Below are 21630 nucleotides of genomic sequence, written 5' to 3' on the forward strand. Positions count from 1 at the left end.
TATGCATACTCTGGAGTCCTGAAAACAGTTTATTCTACCACACAGTGGCTAATTTATCTTCAGAGCATCAAGAAAAGGTACTGAAATGAAGGTAGAAAAACAGTGGAATTCTTATTCTAGATAAGCACAAACCAGTTGTAAACGTCATTACCACTGCAGAATTACCCAGAGTCATTCCTAGACAGATTTAAATCTCACCTTTGGAAAACAAAGCAAATCAACCTTTAAGAATAAGAAAAAAGGCACTATTATTTTCAGCCATTTCAAGTGATGTTTGACAAAAACAACCTAATTAAAAATCCTTCATGCTTTGTTAATATCAGAAGTTTCACTTCAGGCAGAAATCAACGTGCAGAAAAGTGAATCAGTCCAGCCCGACTTCCTGTAAATTGATTTCAGCAAACTGAAACGAGCACATTTACAATCTTGAAGCAGAAGAATGTTACTGTAAATGAACAAAGGCACATAGTTCTATTTAATAACTTACCATCCTCCCCCTTCACACGTGTGTGATTTGATCTGTACAAGGCACCAGAGCAAGTGTTCTGGTGCAGGGACAAAAACTTCCTAATAATGATACTACTGATTCCTGTCAGCTGTATGACAGCAGTAGTAAGCAACAGAAATAATTCACAGGCCCTGTCTGAAGTTGTCTTTTACCTTCTCCTCTGGGTGTCCCCTCTGACAAACTTTTGAGAAACGTAACGAAAATTCACCAGTTGTAGGTTTGTTTGTTGGGGTGGGCTGAGTGTTTTTAAATCATGTCTTTCCAAATGACACCACAGTTGCTAAAAATGACTTGTTTAAAAAGCAAAGAGTGAAGATTGCATGTTAGAAAACAAAAAAGACATCCTTTAACTGAATTACTGTTTCAGAACTTAAACTTGACCCGAGATTTGAATGGACAACAATGAAATACTTTGGATCCAATTGGCATTTTACAATTACAGCCACTTCCATGACTGCCATCACTGTAGTACCTTTATCAGGCAACAGATTCAAGTCTTACCAGATACAAGCTCAACAGATCTTTACACATTCTTTTTCCTTATCTCCCATTTTTGAGCCCAATGTATATGTCTGCTCCAAGACTTTTGGTTCTGAACGTATTCTGCTCTTCTATTTACTCTTACACTTTTATTACTACAGTCAACAGGGAATTTGAGAGGCTCCAAAGGTACTAGGTATTGTACCAATATAGGAGGACAGTATAATCTTCTCCCTAAAGTGAGACTCCAGGCAGTTGTTCTGTATTGGACCTACTGTCACTGTTTAAGGCCCTCTGTATCCATTAGGGAGACTATTAAATATGCTCATCTAATGAACTGTAACAGAACTACTACAATTACCAAAGGACCCAGAGTAACCAAACACAGAACAATTTCTGTGGTCTTGATGAGTAATATCACACTTGCCAAGTTTGAAAGCAAGCAGCCTTGTGTATTTGAGGAGCTGAAGTTTAAGTCTTCCTCCTAAGCCTTGATTAAGTTTTTTAAAAACATACTTAATTCTAGATGAAAACATAATACTTCATGTTCACTGAGCTACAAACGAAACTTGGTTTGTGGTATTTGTGTCCTTTCACCTTTTCCTGGAAAGAATGTTGACTAAAAGCCAAACAAACAGTACAGCACTTTAGCTGCTTAACAGACAAACACTGTAGTCGTTTTGCTCAGGACAGATGTTTGAAAGTAGCAAAAAAAAAAAATTAAAAACGCTAAGATTTTTAATCTCTTTTTAAGAAATGGCAACATTTGTGCATTACAGTTCCACCACAATGTGTATTTCCACAACATGGCCCATACAAGAAGCTCACATAGTTAACTTTCTTAATGTGTTCAGGAAATCATCCACTAGAGCATTAACACAACTCCAAACAAAGGGTGAATTCCCAAACATTCCAATTGGTATGATACATGTATCATGTTCTCTCCCCCAGGGAAAGGCAATTTTGCCCTGACAGCAGAGCACAGAAGTTGACAGCACAAAATATGAGCCTACTGCTAACCCAGAGGCCTGTCCTGGGAAAGCATCTTAAGGAAAATGACAAGGTGTTTACAGAGCAGTCCCAAAACACCAACCACAAATAAGCTGGGAACACAACCTCACCAACTCATTAGCTTTCCCCTTTCTCTACAATTGAAATTAATTAGATAGCATTCATGAAGCATCAGGAACTTCAGTTACGAGTAAAGCCATAAAATGGCCCTAAAGGGCAGGTAAAGTATCTAACAACACTCGTGATATAAAATTGCCATGTACTACAATGTCAATCCATCATTCTGCCTATCCAATACAGACAGAAAATCATTTATTTGTCAGACTTTGGGGCATCTTACAGTTCTTCGTGGCAATCCTAACAAGTCAGAGAAAGAAAAGCTGTTTTTCAAACCAGTCTCCTAGTGATAAAGTTGTGGGTGTTTTTCCAGAGAGTTAAATTTTACATCCATACATTTAACACCAGGACAATTCCCTGGAAGGCATCTGGTTCCCTGAAAAAGATCTCAATTATTTTTAACCTTGGATTTGGCAAACAGGAACATGCTTTTTACAGTTTTCAGCTTGTTCTACAGTGCTGCTTTCTGTTGCAGAGGGATGATGATGAGGTTCAAATAGAAAACACCCACACATGGCTCTCTTGAATACACTGACATGTTACTTACAGTGGAGTGATGGTCATTCCATTACTAGTAATGAAGACAAAAGACAATTTACAAATACTACTTGAAATCAGGAATTAAGATGACCCCAGAAATTCTGGTACGTGCTCAAAATTAGTACTGAAAACTAGGTGAAATGAGAGCTACATAGAAACAGTTCAATCAAAAGCAAAAAATTCACCAGCGTCAGAGAGGTCTTCCAGCACTAGATGTGCCTGAGAACAGAAAATCTGAGTTTTTAAAGAGCTCCAGAGTGCTTCTCATTTACTTATCAAGCTCTTGACAAATTCAACAACTTGACCTGGCACCTTACAATACCTCCCAGAAATCCCAGTCAACGCAAAAATAGGGAAAGCAAGAGACTTCATATACTCTGAGATTTATCATCAATTTATTTCTGTTAAGCTGTTAACATGACATCAGAATTGGCACAGAAGGGGAAAAGGCAGGCTGTATATAAGAACATATACACACATAATCCTTTGCAAGTTCATTAGAGACTTAAAGCTACAAAAATAAACTTCTAGACCTCACAAAGGAAAATATCTTGCATTTTTTCATATCACTGCTATTGTCCTTTGAATGCCCTAATGTCAAGTTTGTTGTTGTTGCTGGCATTACATTCCAAAATAAACATTTATGTCAACTTGGACTGGGAAACTCTTTTAGAGTTTCAATGAGAAAGAGACGAGCCTCAATACTAGATGTGATTTTGATCTACCCAATCTCTTACAAATAGCCAGCTGTGCCCTGCCTCAAGAGCAGCACAAATGCATCACTGAAGACAGTCTGAAGACACCTCTTGGTTGCTATTATGGATGCTACTTGTGTTCTCCAAGATTAGTTTTCATCTGCAATGCTCAAACTCATTAAGTTTCTAACTTAAGATTCAATGTTTCTCACTACCATTTTAGGAATCCAGCCACTTCCCTGTAATGCTCTTGGGTTGACAGCTGTGTTGGAACAACTATATATTTCTCCTTTCAGAAGGGAGGTTATTTCTCTAACCTTTTTTTTAGGCTGTTGCAGGAATGCTTTTGTCTTCCCAGGTCCCTAGAGGCAAGGGAAGAAAGTTTTAAATTAGCTCCCTTATCCCATCACTATCACTCTAGAAAAATGAATTGTCATTGTAAGCAGACATCATTCAGAGGCATGGGAGTCAGACCTGGAAATCATGCACTTCCTTTACATTTTTGGTGAGGAAGTCTTTCTAAACACAAACCCACTTCTAGATTTAACTGTCAATTGCCTACTTTCCGTGATGACACAAAACCAGAAACCAAAGGATTATTACTTGGAAATCAGAACTTCTGGAGTTTGCCTAGCTTTTATTTTCTTGATTTGAGTTGGTCTGAAAGCCTCTTACCATCATGAAAAAGCAGAAGTGAAATCAAGGTTTTAAGAAAACAAGATTAATTTGCAAGCATAATTTTCTACATTGACTAAAACTAAACTCAGATCTTATCTACTGTAATGTAGAGGATAGAGTAAGCAAGCTATTAGTGTTAAAAGAAGCAAACAAGTATTAAAACAGTTTTTCTTAGTTCTTATCTCAAGTTAAACTAGTCATATGTGCCTTTAGAAAGTACAGTCAGTTAAAGCAGTTTTAGACACCAGCTTGCCATATGTTATGTTAAAATTAGACTTTTTTTTTTTGAAAAAGCAACAAATTTATGCATAAAGTGTCTGTTCAGTACACACAGATTCTGAGGAATGCTTCTGCTCATCCAGTAATCTCTGCAGAAGGTACCAAACAAAGCTTATTAGAAAAACAAAACTGGTTCAGAATGTAATTAAGTTAATCTTGACAATACCTCATGGATCTGTAAACCCGTTACACAGAGCAAGCTCCACCAGCATCGCTTTCCAGATTTGAGTAGCACAGTTACTTCAGTCTGCAGAAGTTCAGCTGACTGCAAGGACTTTCATATTTCAGAATTTCTCATAATTTTTAGTAATTTTAGTTTAGAATTTATAGTAGTTTTTGCAGGATCTGTACAGTGATCTATCTCAAAGATCAACACAAAACCATTTTGAACGCAAACAACTGCATGAAACAGTCTTGTATGACGGAGAAAGGCAACTTTCCTGCAGGGCAAGAAAGAAAAGGGGGAATATGTATGCTACACAGGCTAGATGTAAACAACTTACAGAAAACCCCATTACTTCATTCCAGGGCTCACACCTCTTCCTCTGAGGAAGCTTCCAGTTTGAGTTCATACAAGTCATGGACATGACTTCAGTGTAACAGCCCACACACCCCCTCAAGTGTTCTCTTGCATCTGTATATTCACAGGTGTTAAAATGTAATGCACTGGTTGCGCTAAAAGTGTTCATTGCACCTAGTTTGTCAGTGTCATAGATATGCACTAATAAAATCTTTTAAAGTAATATGATGGGTACCACCGAGAACTAGAGCCATTATAAGCTGGCTAAAAATAGTAATTTGAATTCCTAGCTTAGTCAGCTTGGCAGAAACAGCTGTGTTCAATGTAACCTCTAATTAGTTTGCATATTCTAAGAGTTCCAAAGGTTATTTTCCTCTCAGAAACCTACTAAATTAGCCTCCGCAGCACAATACTGTTACCAGATCAAATGCAACAGCAATAGATTATTCAGACTTTAGAGACTTACCACTATTTTTTCTGTAATGTTTCATTTATAAAGGCATATATTCTTATTTGATAAGGTAAAGGCAATCTCCTCTCTATCTGGAGCATTCAGAAGAGCCTGTCTTGAAAGGAAAAAAAAAGGTCCAGTTCATAGCTGCCTGCTTATGAACATGTACTCCTTGTTTGAAGAGCTCTGAACTCTAGTTTCAGTAATCAATGCACAAAAATGTTCACGTAGCTCCTGTATCTACTCAGCAGCAAAAGCATGACACGGACTTGAACACACTTCTCAAACACAACACACCAGAACTGCCATAAAGCGGTTTTGTGAGCCCTCTGTGTTTTAGAAATAGCAACTGGGAGGTTGGCATTTTGGAACCATTTCTGTTCAGATGGTGGAAAAAACACATTAGAAATCAAACCCCTTTTTTAACCAAACTATACTTTTAATATTATGTCTTGGACACACAGCCCAAGTTTCTGCATAAATTTTATGAATGCATTGCACAGGTGAGACTTCCAAAATGCTGACTGTCTCACCAACAGTCAAAGTAGCATTGAATCATGGCAATTAGTACATGGCAGAAGTGGTGGCTCTACATATACCAGACTCTCACTCAGCAGAGAATTGATATATCAATGATGAACGAAAGATGAGGAGCAACATGCATTATATCACAGTGCATTTAAAATGTCATATTTAAGCTATCATGGTTTTGCTTTGTTTTTATTACATCAGTTATTTTATCTATATTTTTATAATCAGGAAAGAACAATTTCTTGAAGTATATTATATTGGTGAAAGCATTTTTAAAAAATCTGCTTTTTCTAGAGACAAGTATGAAAAACTATCAAAACAGAAAAATCTTTAAAAGAACAAGCGAAGCAACATCAGTGAATGTTTAATATGAGAAACTAAGGGCTCACTTCTGATGAAACTGTTCATTACTTTGAAACACTGAACAACTGCAGTCAGAGCTTAAAGCAATTTTTTTCCTCTCATGGCTAAGCAGTGTCACTCTACATAAATTATTTCATTCATGTTGGATACTGCAACAATCTAAAAGCTAAACACAACTTTCCAATGTATTTGCAAATGTTAAAGGAATGAAGTCACATCAGGACTACGATGTGGCACATTCTGACCATGTCAGTATTATTCTATATTTAGAGTGCTATGGGACAGGCCATATTTCCAACTTTCTACTAATTCCATCAAAATTCTCAAAGTTATGAGCTTGTATGTAGAGGAAGTACTAAAACGCACAAGAAAGGAAGTGGCAGGAATTGTTAAATAGGAAGTTGTGAACTCTGCATTACCTATTTAAAAAAAAAAAAGATATCTGTATCTTATTTAGTGGTAAACTTCATTTCCCTGAAGATGTTTGTACCATACATTGCTTTATTGGTTCTCCTGAGATGCAGTTTTGAAGTTAAAAGTGTGATGGGGATTAGTAGATTTATTTAGTATCAAGAAACCTTGTTCCTTCATAATGATGAACCACATGTTAGAACAGGTACCAGCTCCCTAATGTAACAAGCTCCCTCCTGCATTCTGTTGCTTCCCTACAAATTAGGGTTTAATACAGAATGCCAGTAAGTTCTAATCTAAGGCCTAAGAATGTTTCACTCTGTTGGCCATTAGTAAGAACATCAGCAAGAGAACTAAAGAGTCATTCTGCCAAAGTATACTCGTTACATTATTACCAAAAGCTTTTTACCATTTTTAGCATAATGAGATTCAAGTTTGAGGAGAATGTACAATTACCAGGATTGCACAAACCATGTTCATGCCTCTGCATGCAGAGAAAGGCCAAACTTGAGCTTTGCTTCTACAGAACCAGCACATGGTCATGCTTTTTGTACTCAGTTTTTCAACACACTGCCCACATCTGTACTTGGGAACTTTAAGTAGTTGTAACTGCTCTAACTACCATTCCCAGAAAGAAATTACAAGTACTCTTTTTTTTTTAAGCTAATTTCAAGAAAGACTTTTGGACTGAAATTTGAAGAAACACACAGGATCAGAAATTCACATCAACAGCTTGTTTCAGTTGGGATCTATTTAATATGGCTGTTGCTGTTATAACCACAGATGCCTGCTTCTCTCTACTTACAATATTCAAATTTGGAAAGGAAAATTTTAGTGATGATTAAAAGCATACTGAATTCATTGAATGGTGCAACCTACAGGTTGCCAAGCTACTGCAATGCACACAAAAACCTGCCGAGAACAAACAGTACTGCTGAAAACAGATGTTAGATAAAGCAGAATTAGGATACTCCTGTTTTCCCACATGACTGTCTAATATGTGTTTAGAAATGAATCTAAGCTAAGCTAGTTTAATATTAAAGTTTACAGCTTTCTAAACCTGAGACAATCAGCTCACAATCTATGGACTAAATACAGTTTTGGGGAAGTCAAACACTGATGTCATCTCCCCTGTGCCCACAAACACAAGAGTACACACTTGTTTACCTGACTATACGACTGTCAGGTCATGTAAGGGCTGAACAGGCCATGTGACAAATGCACAAGCACTGGTTGATGATGAGGACAGAACAGATTGTCCAGTCTTCACATGGCCCCAGGTCAGAATGGTTGGGTACTTCTGTTCTACATCAAGGTTCAACAGAAGAAGTTGCCCTTAAAGCTGAATATTTACGCAACTACTTCCAGAGTTGCGTAAGTTACTACTTACGCACTAGTAAACTGTTACTGTAAGTTACTACTTACAGAGTAGTAAACTGTTCTAAGAAAAAAAGAGAAAAATCAATACTTTTTTGGAGAGAGAAACTTAACCCTTAAATGCTGACAGTAGAGATGGAACATTTACTGAACTGACATTCAGAGAAGTTAAGCTACTTGGATTTGAGGTAGGTTTCTGAGCACTGTGCTTTACTAGCTGCCCTTGACACACATAATGCATATTGAGTCTTTAGTCATAGTGAATATTGATGCTGCATTTTACTTTTTGCAAGCATAGTTTCTAGCATGCATTAGCGTTCAGTTCTCACAGAAAAGGTGAATTAAAAGTATGTCTTCAGAAAAGACAACATGTAAGAAAATCTATGTCCAACAGGCCTGAGAACTTCCTGTGGAAAGATACAGCCCCTCCCTTAACCCCAAATCAGCCATACCTTCAACGTTAAAAGCCTAGTCTCTCTTTTATTATTTCTCCAAGTTGCAACATTTAAAGATGCTGACAGAACCAATCTTGTGTTACTAGAGAACATTTTAACCATCACTGCAGTGAGAGAGAGCTTTCACCTCCAGCTGTGCAGGTCATCTTCTCTCCATCTGAAAGCAACTGAGAGTTTAAAAAACCAATGCCAGTGTTATCACATAACCGAGATAAGCTCTCACAGACATCATATGGCAGGACAGATTAGCACTCTGTGCTCCAGTACATGGAAAAGACTGTAGAACTTGACAAGCTAGGCCTTCAAAAGACTATTTAATCCTTCACATGCTAATGAAACAGATTTGTGAGTGAAAGTAAGTTACGTGGATTAGATGAGATAAACAGTTTTGCTATTTCATGCATCTACCAATACTGCTAAGTTTAAAATAACTCCCTCTGAGAACATGGATTGATTCAGCAATGCCAAGCAACTATCCTAACTTCTACCTCCATACCTCCATGACGGCATGCTCTCTGGAAACGCATGGCTCCTATGACTTCCTATTCTCCTCTTTACAGCCCACAGTGCTGAACCCAATGCACCACACCCCACAGCTCACCAGACTCTTGCTCATCACGTTCCACTTCCTGTCAGCCAGAGCCAGTTATCAGTCTTGACTAAACATGCTTTCTGACTTGGTGGCTATCTCAAACCCTCATTTGCAGTCCTAACACAGATCTGGAACACTTAGAGAAAAATAAAAAAAGAGAGAAGTATAAAATGCAGTAACTTCCAAATATCCTAAAAACCCCTTCATCCCTATCACATCTCTTTCCATTCCCTCAAAGGACCCTTACACTGAAAGTTTCTGGGCACCGATCCACAAAAAAAAGGTTATCAACTGTAAGAATCACACACAAGTGCCTCCTCTCACATACACAGTGCTCAGAGCAAAGCACTTTTAGTAGAAAATCTGATTATTTTTCTCTAAGCATTCAAAGATAGAATTTTACATGTAGGGAGAGTTTTACATGGAGAACACATTGTTAGCAACCACTTTAGTCCAGGAAAACCCTAAAGATTCCATTATTACATGCAAACAATGAATGTTTGAGTGCTTACTCTTGACTTGATAACAGTATCAACTTATTTAGCTACTCTTACAAAGATAATAGGTACATAACAGTTTTACCACTCAAAACCCCCACTTCATGTGGTAGAGAACTTAGCAGACACAACAGCAAATAAGGAATTTCCTGCTGTCAGTCACAGAGAAGTAGTCTGTACACTGGGCTGTACAGAGCAATCAAGTAAGCCTAGCATAACCGACTCACTCCTAATGGAGGTTGAATGATAAGCTTTGCACAAATTATAAACAAGAAATCAATGAGAAACAAGGCAGAAGTCAGTAGTTTCCATGAAATCCTTCTGCTCTGCCTGCTTCTTGACAAGCTTTAAAAATACCTGTAAGATTAGACCTCCCCACTAATGCTCTCATGTCGGCCAATAAATCCAGTAACTTAGCAGCTGTAAAGATTTTACATATTTTCAACCTCCTGTTCCAGTCTTTCACTTCTACTGAAAACAAGATGAGTCTGATGGACACAGAACAAACAAGCTCCAGAACCTGGGGGTACCCCTGAAAACAGTCCTAGGACAGCTGACTGCCCCAGGGCTGCTCAGAGCCTCCCTGTCCCCAAGCCGAAACTACCCATGGCTCAACACTCACCTTTGCCTCTGCTTGCCTCTACTAACCAGAGCCAGACTGCCACAGGCTCTTTCATGGTTTAACTGTCTGTTAATAGGTGTCAGTTACCAGAGGGATTGTAGAAGAACTGAAAACAATTGCTATGTAAAGGGAAACTATTAATGAGCCATCTATGTAATATTGCTCACTGGCAAATCAACCAAACAACTCTCCCAACTAAAGATTGCATTCTTCAGTACACCACCAATTCAACCACAGCTAATGTTGTAACATGCAGGGATAAAAAGGATGGGTTTGTTGGTTCACAACACATGCTGTCCTTCACATATTTACTATAGTAGTTTTGAAACAGTACAAGGGCAGATCAGCTCTGGTCACGAAACGCTTCATGCCAGTTCTGAGAAGATGTCAATGCTGGGAATGAAAACATTGTACAAGTTGGAACAAGGTTCTTGCTCATGTCATCCTACAGACACTGTTGGGCAGTTCCAGGTAGCAACTGCAAATTAATATGACAACTCTCTGTTGTCAGATGTTTAAGAAACAAGTGGCAATGCTGCTTTCCAATGTAACTAAACTGTGAATGGAAAAAACAAGAACACTTTTTAGAGTTGGGTAGCTGTCCACTCCCCCATCCTTTGCTAGTAAAAACTCTCCTCATTTTTCTTCCATTTCTAGAAATATTCAGAAAATTTCTAAAATGTGTGCATATGTTTTTTGGCTGTTTAATAAGCTATGTAGTATTCTTCCAGTTCTTGCTCCAGTGACCCACCCTCTCCTTTCCAAAAGAAGTTCCTCTTTCTAAAACATCTTCCTGCTGTCAGAGTTCTGTTTTTCCAGCAGCCCCCATCCTTAATCATTTATGTCTGCACAAAGCAGAGCAAAGACATACAATTCTACACAAGGATGGCACAGTTTTAGTCCAGTCCTACTTAACTGTAATGACTGTACAGAAGACAGAAGAAAAAACAGGCCCTATGCAGTATAGTGGAATTGAGACCTTCTGAAAGACTATGGGTTATTTTTTCACTCAGAAAAAAAAGGAAGCATACTCTTCCTTAGTCAAAAAATGCATTTTTAAAATAGATTTCACATTTTACTTCCTGTGATCACATTAAAAGGTCACACTGTTTATGCCACTATAACCTGTTACTGTGGGATTAGAAATGATATAAACAAGCAATTCTCATTCAAATGTGCACAAGGGAAGAAGGTTATGAGAACATTCCTCTTTATGTGTAGAGCACTTGTTCTTGTTCCAAATAAATATAAAGAATCTGAGAAACAGAGTGTCTTTTGTAGAAGGGCTCACAGCATCAAGTACTTGATGATTCAAGCACTTCACAGAAGCAGCATAATATTCTGGGAACTTGGGATACAAGAAAAAGCACCTGAAAGATCTCTAATAGAATAGCTACTTCAAGCTCAAAATATTGCCATTTAGTAGCATTTTTTTAGTGAGCAGTTATTTTAGGCCCAAAAGTACAGTAAGCTTTCTGCTCGAGGGGATGGTTTCCTCTCTGCCTGCCGCGAGACCTGCATAGCTCCACACTCAGTGCTAGTACAGCATGGGAATGTGTCTGTAACTGCATATACCAGCAGAATGCAAAACTTGCCTTGTTGTTGCTTTATTTACCATTTCTACTTATGTAGAAACTGTTTTAACCTTCTTTTAAGTACAGGAAAAAGACTGCACCACACAACTCCAATCTGATTCAACAATCTCTCAACAGTTGGTGAGATGAACTTTCCTCCTCATCAATGTCTTCACCCTCAGAGCTGAAGGTGACTTTTCACCTCTTGAACCGTGCGTTCCCAAAGCATCCACAAAAACCAAGAGTTGAGACAACTATGGAACTACTTAAAGGTCTATATCCTAATACAGAAGGAAACAAGATGCTCTATATACAAAGCAGAAATCCAGATTCAGTCCCTAATAATGGAAATAGGCCTCAGAAACAGGCCTTTAACGTATGCTACTTCAGCAAATCCAATATGAGATTCAGGCTGAATTCAGTGGAAAGGGTTTTTTAATCTCTCTACTGGTCTTGCATAAAAATATGTCCAACTAGGAAGCAGGACTGTCCAAATATTTTTTAATTCCACAGTTTAACAAATCATCAACTAAATAAGATACACGTTCAGTATCAGTAACACAAAAAAAATCTGCTTAAATGAACAGTATAATTTGTCATGCCAACAGCGACAGGTAGGAGACAGCAACAGTTTACTTTAAAAACAAAAGCCACTAGAAACAAACAAACAGGAAAAAAAAACCCAACAAAAAAAACCCTCTACATACCACACACACATTTGGGAGGAATAACATCTGACTTATGGCTGATGATAAATATTTTGAGTTGAAAATTACAGAGACTTTAGCTACAATGATTAAAAACAGATATCTCAAGTTAGCTGGCAGTATTTATGTTTCTTCCACAAGTAGCTGCTTTTTACCAACTTGTTACTCTACTACTTACAAAAGCAAAACCAGTAAGTTATGGAAATAACATGCTTTATCAGTTCCTATTCTTGGATGAGGCACTGTGCAAGGTGAAAGCATATGGAGACAGAACCTACAGAACTAGAAATAAGAAAATTAATTAATAACCTTTCCAAAAGTTTCATATTATGGTAGCTCACGTTTCTCCCCAACAAAAGCATCAAATTTTTCATTGCTGTCTTATGAACCTTTTTTCTTAAATGTAGAAAGCACAAACCCAATTTGAAAGTAGATCAACTATCACTATTAGCAGAACCATATGAATTTCCAAGAACCACTTTTATCACTTTTTCTTAGTATTATATGACAGGCAAGCTGTTGAATCTTCGCTGCGTTTTGCGTGGGTGAGAGAAAAAGCACATCTTAATTCACAGGGTTTGGTAGAAAATGAATTGGCATCTGTACTATGTGATTTACAAAGTGAATACACAAAGACATTTTGATGCTGTATCATAGTGCCTCTCCCAGCCAAACCAGCAAGGGCATGTCTACTGGCACTGGAAAGATAAACAAAAAAATGTTTCTTGTGCAAATCAACATGAAACGAGTTGACCAATGAGTAAAAAAAGAAGTCTCAATGGCTGTGAACATCAAAGCTTACAGATCAGATCAAGTTTATATTATTAATTCTGAACATGACAGAGAATCTGTTTCTCCATATTTTTTTAATCTGTTTCTGTTTTTTTAATCTGTTTCTTGCATTTTTCCGGAAAAAAATGCACACATTGTTCAGCAGTGCTGCTGTGCTCTGACAGTGATGCTGTACACCCTTTCACAGAGGTGCAGATACAAACTTCCTAGTCTAACAGTTCTAGTATTTTTAAAATAACAACATTTAAATTCATGTAATTCACTGACAACACTGAATAGGATACAAAACCTTAGGCAATCCTCCAAAGCTGGTCTTGTATCTCAGTTTACACTAACCTTTTCCCAAAGCAGTATTACAGAAATAAGCAGAATTAAGTAAACTTTAACATGAAATCCTACACTCAGGAACATTCTAACTAACCACTCCAGCTAAGAGGTTGGAGTTTTTTTCCTTTGTCAATTTCTTAGGTTTATGGCACAACATTCAATTTTTGGGTGTTTATCAATTTGTTGATAGTAAGCCTCCTACTCAACTCCCATTTTTAAAAACTTTCACTTTACACAGTTATCCCTTCTACTGATGGACAACAGGCTTCTGGTTTTTAAAGAGGAGAACAGAATTGAAAAAAAACCTATGGTCACAAGAGAAAAAGTCTTCCTATGACATTAAATTGCCCGAAGCATTACAGAAGCTAAGCTTTTTGTCACACGGTGCCAACCTAATTTGCAGGTACTTCAAAAAAACCCAAACACACAAATGCCTACTAGAAAGCTACCCACGACTGATACTGTGTGCCTGGTTTGGGTTCCTTCCCTTCTGTGTTACAAAAGGCATTAAAGTAATTTTGTGTTTAAAAAAAAAAAAGCTCTCTAACACTTTACTGAATATAAATCTCATTTTGCATATGAGGAGACTAAAGAAAAAACTAGTTATTTGACTATGGGAAAATGAATTCAGTGGCATTAGCTGGAGACTGAAACAACCCACCTAATTCTCACATTCACTGGAGTACAAGTGATAGCATGACTTCAAGCTTCTGCCTCTTTTTATAGATTTTGTTTGTAAACTCTGCTTTCTTTTAACAAAAGGATGTCCACTTTGAATCATACATGGATTTGGAATTCTAAGGGATCAGTAAGTATCCTCAGATATTTAATGATGCTAAATTTACAATTCAAATACATTATTGGGTCATGTTAGCAACACTGATCTAAAACCCAAGAATTTGTATGTTTAAAAGAAAAGAGTAGTGACATTTCAGTGTAAGCCACAGCTTAGAAACTCTCAGCTAAAGAAAACCCTTGGAGAAAGTCCCTTTGTAAAACAAGTATTACAAGAAAATATTTTAATATTTCGTTAACTATAGGATGAACTATTAATTCAAACCTACCCAGAGTATTTAGAAAGTTATTTTAGTTTCAAAAATACTTGGTCTACCACTACCACATTTTATCCTCTACTTACAGGGCTACTTCTATTTGAATTTAACATCATTTGGCACATGGCCAATACTGCATTCTCCTTAACTGTCACTTTCCCTCTATATATGCTCCCTTACAGCAGACAAAGAGGAATATCTAACATGTGGGAGAACACACTTAAACTGTAAAAGCCTTCTGAAGGTGTATAAAATCCTCAGAAGCAGGTGTAGTTCTGTCTGCACACTGTACAATTTCTATATTTTTAGTGAATGGTACCCTCTTAACAGTAAGCTACAACAGGCTCCATTTTTCAACTTTTGTACTTACAACATTCCTGATTCCAACATTTCTACTTACAGCTACGCCATCACACACGACTTGGATTCAAATACTTAAACTCTCAAGCAAAACTAAGCAGCTCAGTAGCTCCATATAATGAGACTTGCACAATCTCACATTTGCCATCAGCAGATATAATTGGTCTTGATCTAAAAAAGGAGTAACCAACATAGCAGAGTGCCCTGGAACACTCTCAACAGCACAAAACATGCAATCACTCGCAATTGAAACAAAAAAGTCTGGTTTTCACAGAGAGGATATTGACTTTGCAAGCCACTGCGACTTATCTCATCACTGTTAGCCTCTCCCACACTTGTATCAAGATTCAGTGGCTGTACAGCACTGGAAAACATGGAATATCATTAGCAGTACCGAAGGAAAAAAGAGACTCCCTGCAACTATCAGTTCTAAACTAGCTTTCCATAACCAGAGCCAATTAAGCTAAGCCTCGAATGAATCAACACAGCATGAATTAAGAAATGGCAAGGCACGCATGCAGAGACCTGCATTTCCAAGTAGGAAGAACTGGCAGAATAAAGCACAAAGATGCACTTATAATAAGTCATGCTCACGCCACAATTTATCTGTTGCAAAGAAGTTTAAAGTTTTTTAGCATGAAAGCAAAAGAATAATCCAAATGCTCAGACTGCAGCAGCACAAACTGAACTCTCACTGCAGCACAAACCGAAAACACCAGCAGAACTTCCTGTTCATTTACTTTAAATACACAACACAACCACACAATTATAAGTCTACAGGGTCAACCATTTCACAGTTTACTTTCAACATTAACATCTATGTACATATCCTACAAATATTTTTCCAGAGACAGTGAATACAAAACAAGCTTCCCATGCCTCTTCTCTCGACAGACACGTCCAGAATGTCCATGACAGCTTTGTATCTTCCTCCCACAATCTGGGTAAAACTTATTAACTTTCATAATTTGTAGTATTTTGATTTATCTTAGAGAGGTTTGAGGGGGGATGTAACATGAATGTTACTATTAGTTTAAAAGATCCTCAAAAGTCCATAAAGAAACAGAGAATCAGTTATGTGTGTCTTACAGGCCTCAAACCAAACCGTAACTACACTTCAGCTTTCCAGCGCGCACACAGCAGTACAGCTAGTTCTGTTTTCACTACACTCCCTTCCAAACGTACCTGAAAATCTAGACCAAATCCAGTTCTTTCTTGTTTATTATTCTATGGACTATAAAAGACAGGTAAGAGCATACATTTTAGTTGAATTTTGCGACCTTCCCATGGAGAACCCTGGGAGCTGTCCCCACAGTATGTCTGTAAAACCAAGTGTCAGCTTTGCCTCCATCCATATTGTGTGGGATCTCTAGTTGAATAGGAGATCAGTAAACAATTCAGAGGTATCTTTACTGTTACTGATAAGCACATCAAAGTTAGTATCATTAGCCAACATGCTAAAGTCAACATATCTAGTTTATATAAACACAAGAAGCAACTCTACCTGTATTTGAAGGTTGTATTTTTAAGATAATATCTCATTCTATCACCATGTGTAAGAAGTTGGAAACCAAAACACCTCCCAAAATTCTGAATGATTTCTGCATATAAAATTACTATGAAAATCTGATATTGCACTCACTGAGAGCCAATGAATCTTCAATGTTCCTTCGATATTCTGGACAAAAACCTGTATCTTTTGCTCCCCTGCTCTAACAGCATGCCTAAACTGTGCTTTTCTTAGCTTTGGGCTATTGTTTTTTGTTGTGACATCTCCAGAGTGAATGTTTTTCATTCCTATTGATACTTCTAATTATATTTATGTAGAGTGCATATCATTCACCTACCCTTAAGCATTTGTTTTCTGTTGCATACCTGTATCACAGTTATCACATTGCAAAGCTCACATTTAATCTGCTGCCCATTTTCCTTTAACTTACTGTTTTCTGGAAGAGGACTTTAATTTGAATAGGCATTCTTTACACTTAGACCAGGTCTCATTTTATTAGTTATCGTCTTCTGCGTATGTTTCTCAACAATATAAGTAACAGCAAGAACCAAACCAGTCCTTTTTGTCCACTGGGTATCTGAACAACCTTTACAGGATCTCATGGCTCAATGTTCTTGTGGCAAGGAAATCTAGATGAAAGTAAGGGACAGTATTGGGTGTTTAAAAAATAAATCCAAAACCAACAAAAAACCCCCAACAAAACATGGGAATTTCATCAGTGTTCACCTTGTTTTGACCAGCTGTAGCAGGGGATAGTTCCACTACACATGCAGTGCTCAAGACACGATGGTCACAAAAATCACCTACACAAGGTCTTAATTTTGAAATGTTTTTGTCTTTATCCTGTGATCATTTTCACTTTAAAAAAAATCTAAACTTTATTCTTTCAGGGCTGTACTATTATCATAGCTGAACATAGCTTCCCCTTGTCCAAAAACAACAACAAAAAAAGGAAGTTTGGACAGTTTTAACCCTTCAAAGTCACGTGGCACCCAGACAACTCTCCTTGTAGCCATCCTTCCAGTTAGCTTCAATTCCCTGTAGTATTCATAATTTCTCCCTTAGATGCCGTGCAGTTCAGCATCTATAGATAATACATTTAGCCAAGAAACAAGAGGAAGTGGCTGTTAGTTAATTGCATTATGCTTCAGCAGGAATACTGGTGAACATTTTTGGATTATAGCACTTACAATCGTAACACCTAGACACCAGAAGCCTGTGGTACAATTAACTTGCAGGATGACGTTTTTCTGAACCAATAACATAGACTATTCTACTTACTTCATCCTTCAGGCAAAGATTGGTATTTGTAGGAAAACTGCACCATTAATGTCACAGGCCAGACATCAAATGCACAGATTACAGTGAAATACATTGTTCTTCCAGTTATATACAGTCTATTATATGTCATTTTCAACAGCTGATATTTAAAAACAAGACACTATTGAGAAACTAAGTTACATGACATAGAATCACATACTTACTAATCAGTCTTAAGGGGAAAAAAAACCAGCAAAGTTGAGCAAAAAACTCAGCTCTTGTTCTTGTCAATGGCTGGATGCAAATCAAAGAATTACTTTAGTCTTCTTTTTTTTTTCACTTGAATTTTAATCTTCAATCATAACCTTGTGCTGTGCCACAGTCTCAGCAGGCTACTGAGTCACATCATTCAAAGAAGATAGGACAAAAATATCACTGAATGCTGACCCCACATTGAAAATACACCACAGACCCTCACCCCTCTTATACACTTCACTTCTGAAATTAAATTGTAGCCACAGAAATACCACCCCACTACAGAGATGTATTACTCAAAATCATTTTCTGGCCCCAAAGCCTGCAACATACCAAGTCATCAAGAACAGTTTAGCAAAAATATAACATCATACACACATGTGACTTTCAACTGATAGCAAGCACTGAAACTTTGCAGGAAACTAAATACTCCAATGAAAAATGGGTCTTCTGAAAAGCAAGCTCAATGTTTCATGCTTATTCTCCAACTGCTGAACAACTGGAGATGTTCATCCCGCAAGCTATCACTTCTAAAACTTGCCTGCTGTAACTCTGAAATTGGAGTTCATTTATTTCACTTGTATAAAACTCCACTCCTTTCTAAATGCCTACTGCCAGATAAATTAAGTGGAAGGAAAGCAAAGCCCAACTTCTGTGTTGCAAAGATGAACTTAACACTCATTAGTTTATGCAATCCACCAGCTTAAATATTCAAATGGATTTTACAGTAATGCTGCCTGATCTGACTGAACACATCCACCCAACTATTCACATACTTCACCTCCTGTTAAAGAAGTTTTTAAAGAGAAAATCCCCAATTTTCGTTGCTTGTGTGCCCTAATTTCTGTGGCTTTTATGGGAGAAGCTGGACACAGTTTGCCTATGTTCTTACCAGCGTTCATATGACACACGTGTGTTTTTTAAAAAAATATGATAAAAAAATCGAAATGTAGTAAATAATAAAATAGCACCAGGCAACTGCACAAGTGTTACGAACAAGCTGTTTTCAGGCTCTGTTCTATTATGAAACTGACTAAAAAGCTGGGTGCATGCAGTGCTGCCCATCACCGCTTTTCTGTAAAAGGACACAAAAAAAAGAGACTAATTCAACTTAGATTTAGTCCGTCAAGGTAGGGAGCAGTTTAAAAGGTTACTGAGCATTTACGTCCACGCTTAGCTCCAAGCGGAACCCGGAGCGAGGACAAGAGCGTGTCTGAGGGAGCGCGCAGAGGAAGCTCCCTCCGGGCTCGCCGCTCTCCCGCCCGGGCACAGCCGCCGAGGGACGGGCGCGCAGCGGGAGGCCCCCGCCCCGCCCCGCGGGGTCTCCGCGGCACAGCCCGGGGGCGGCGGCGGCCGGCACTCCCCGCCCACGCGGAGAAGGAGGTGAGGGGCTTCGCTCCCCGGGAGGGCAGCGCGGGGCCTCGCGTTGCCCCCTCAGCGCCGGGAAAGGGGAAGGAGGGTAGAGCAGAGCGGCGGCGCTGCAGGAGGGAAGCGGGGAAGGGAAAGCTCCCAGCCGGGGAGAGGGGAGGCGGAGGGCAGCTAGGGAGGGGGGGAGCAGAACCAGCCGGCAGCAGAGCGAGGGTGAGGGGAGGAAGCGTTTCCCCCTCAGCGCCGAGGGCTGGGGGCAGAGCCGCGCCGGGCGGCTGCCCCTCACCTGGTAGATGGCGGCCCAGCTGGCGGCCTGGTCGAGCCGGTGGAACTCCTTCTCGATCTCCATGGTAGGGGCGCCGCGCCCGGCCTGGCCCCCCAGCGCCGCTCCCGCCCGCCGCTCCGGCAGCTCCGTCTCCGGCTGCTCCCGAGGCCGCGGCTGCCTGCTCTGCATGTCACCCCTCCCTTCTCCCCGCCGGAACTACGCAGCCCGCCCCGCCGACGCGACGTCCGGGGCGGCCCAGGGCCGCGGGGCGGCGGGAGAGTCGTGCTGCGGCGGCCGGGGTTGTTGCTCACCCGTGTCAGGCAGGGGAGCCCTTGCCGTGCTGTCCGGGGAGCGGGGTCCTGCTGTCACCTCTGCTCCCAGCTCCGTAGGAGGCTGCGACGGCGTGGGCGCGGGTGCAGCCTCCCCTCAGCAGCCGTGCCGGGGCCGGGGCCGCACCGACAGGCAGGTCGGCCGAGGGGCCGCAGAGTGGAGGTGGCTGCGGGAAGTCCCGGCTTGTGCTCGGCGACGGGATCTGGCTGGGGAAACAGATGGAGCCGTTGGTTGTAGCTCTTCGGGCCCCAGTCTCCTGTCTTTTGGCTTCTGAGCCACGAGGAAGGGCTTGTCATGTTCTCAAGCTCTTCGTCTGCAGTAAGAGGGTCAGAAAATAAAAATCTCATGTGGTTGCAGAGGAAGGGGTGTGAGGGGAGCAACAGCCTGGCAGCAGGGGTGTGAGGGGAGCAACAGCCTGGCAGCAGGTGCCTGCTCTGGCTGTGCAGGGTACTTTGATGTATGTCCATGTGCTCACTTCAGAGATGGGGAGGACATTCTCTCTCACTGTGGTCAGAAGACCAAGTTTATTTTCGTAATCGTGCAGTCTGCAGAATGAAATTGATTTCTGTCCATTGTCCCTCTCGTTTAAAGGAATGTGGGATGTGACAAGCTCCAAATGGAATCTGATCGTCTGTCCTCGGCTCTTGAAATCTTGAAAATGGCCCTTACTATTAAGGTGCTATAGTCCTACCCCAAGAGGTAAACATCTGTCCTATCATTTCCATAGACGTTCATTTCCAAATGAAGTTGTAGCCTACCAATCTCAGAAAGCCAACGTTCTTCTCTCTGATTTCAAGACCACGTGTTCTAAACACATGGACATAGTTATCCTGTGTATAATGCTACAGCACACTTTGCTTCCAAAGTGAGGAATTTGCTCCTCATGTCAGCCAGCTTCTGTTTGTTAGATTACTGCCTCTCAGGCTTTTAGAACATACAATTGCTGAGGGCTGGTGCAGCCCTGGCGTAGTTAGTATCTCTGCAGTGTGAATGCTGACCCAAAACAAGGTGGTGAGTGTGGATTTGTAGGACTGATAGTTCTTATGAGTGAATTTGATTATAAATACCCTCAGCATGGATTGGAGGCAGAGCAGCAGAATTCTCAACAGGTAAGATGTGTCAATGTCACTGAAGACAGAAGCATTTCATAGCTTAACTGCAGCTCTTGCACCACTTTGCTGTTCCTGCTAGAGGAAGCTTTTCCGTTGCTTTTCCTAATCATCCTCCCGTGGCAGTCTTTGGAAGAGGCTCCCTTTCAGTGTTCAGCCCCAGAATGCTACCCTGTTCAAGACCCATGTATTAGGCTACTTAAGTGCAAATGAATGGTCTCTGAGAAGAGAGGACTAGTCAGAGATGTCAGCTGAGGGGCCTAGAATTTAGGAGGAGGATTAATAGTAACGCCCGTAATAAAGGCAAGCTGTGGAAAACATCTTAATAGGATAAATGACTTAACCTAGGTAAACAATGAAGCATTATTCTCTAGTCAGCTGCTGCACGTAGCACAGGGGCATTAGCAGATGGTATTAAAGATTTTTTTGCCTTTCTTACTGCATGGGCTTTCTTTTGACCTGGTTTTTGGAACTAGGCAGATGTGGTATTAGTCACATGAAAGGAAAGGTTTCCACCTGTTGAGACTTGCTTCTGTATTGCTAAAAGCAACAGATGGAGGACTGCATCTTCTCTCCCAATCTGGCTGCTGTGGT

At 39.8% G+C, this 21630-nt stretch overlaps 1 protein-coding gene across 4 annotated transcripts in view; it reads right to left on the bottom strand.

The window, feature by feature from the left end:
* PTPN1 (protein tyrosine phosphatase non-receptor type 1) overlaps positions 1-19799 on the bottom strand; it is a 41340-nt gene extending 21541 nt beyond the window's left edge. Inside the window, exons 1-2 of one of the 4 annotated variants that reach the window (XM_062009462.1) lie at positions 19619-19708; positions 5295-5394 (exon numbers count right to left, since the gene is read on the bottom strand). Coding sequence is in view for 1 of the 4 variants with exons in the window: in XM_062009461.1 (XP_061865445.1) it covers positions 19619-19786 (168 nt within the window). In the remaining 3 variants the exon portion in view is untranslated. Of the gene's footprint in view, positions 1-4474; positions 4551-5294; positions 5395-17933; positions 18054-19618 lie in introns of those variants that run through there. The other 3 variants (XM_062009461.1, XM_062009464.1, XM_062009465.1) reach the window with 3 other exon arrangements.
* Positions 19800-21630: the final 1831 nt, after the last annotated feature.

The sequence above is a fragment of the Colius striatus genome, chromosome 16 (assembly GCF_028858725.1).
Source record: "Colius striatus isolate bColStr4 chromosome 16, bColStr4.1.hap1, whole genome shotgun sequence".
In the NCBI taxonomy this organism is placed as follows: domain Eukaryota; kingdom Metazoa; phylum Chordata; class Aves; order Coliiformes; family Coliidae; genus Colius; species Colius striatus.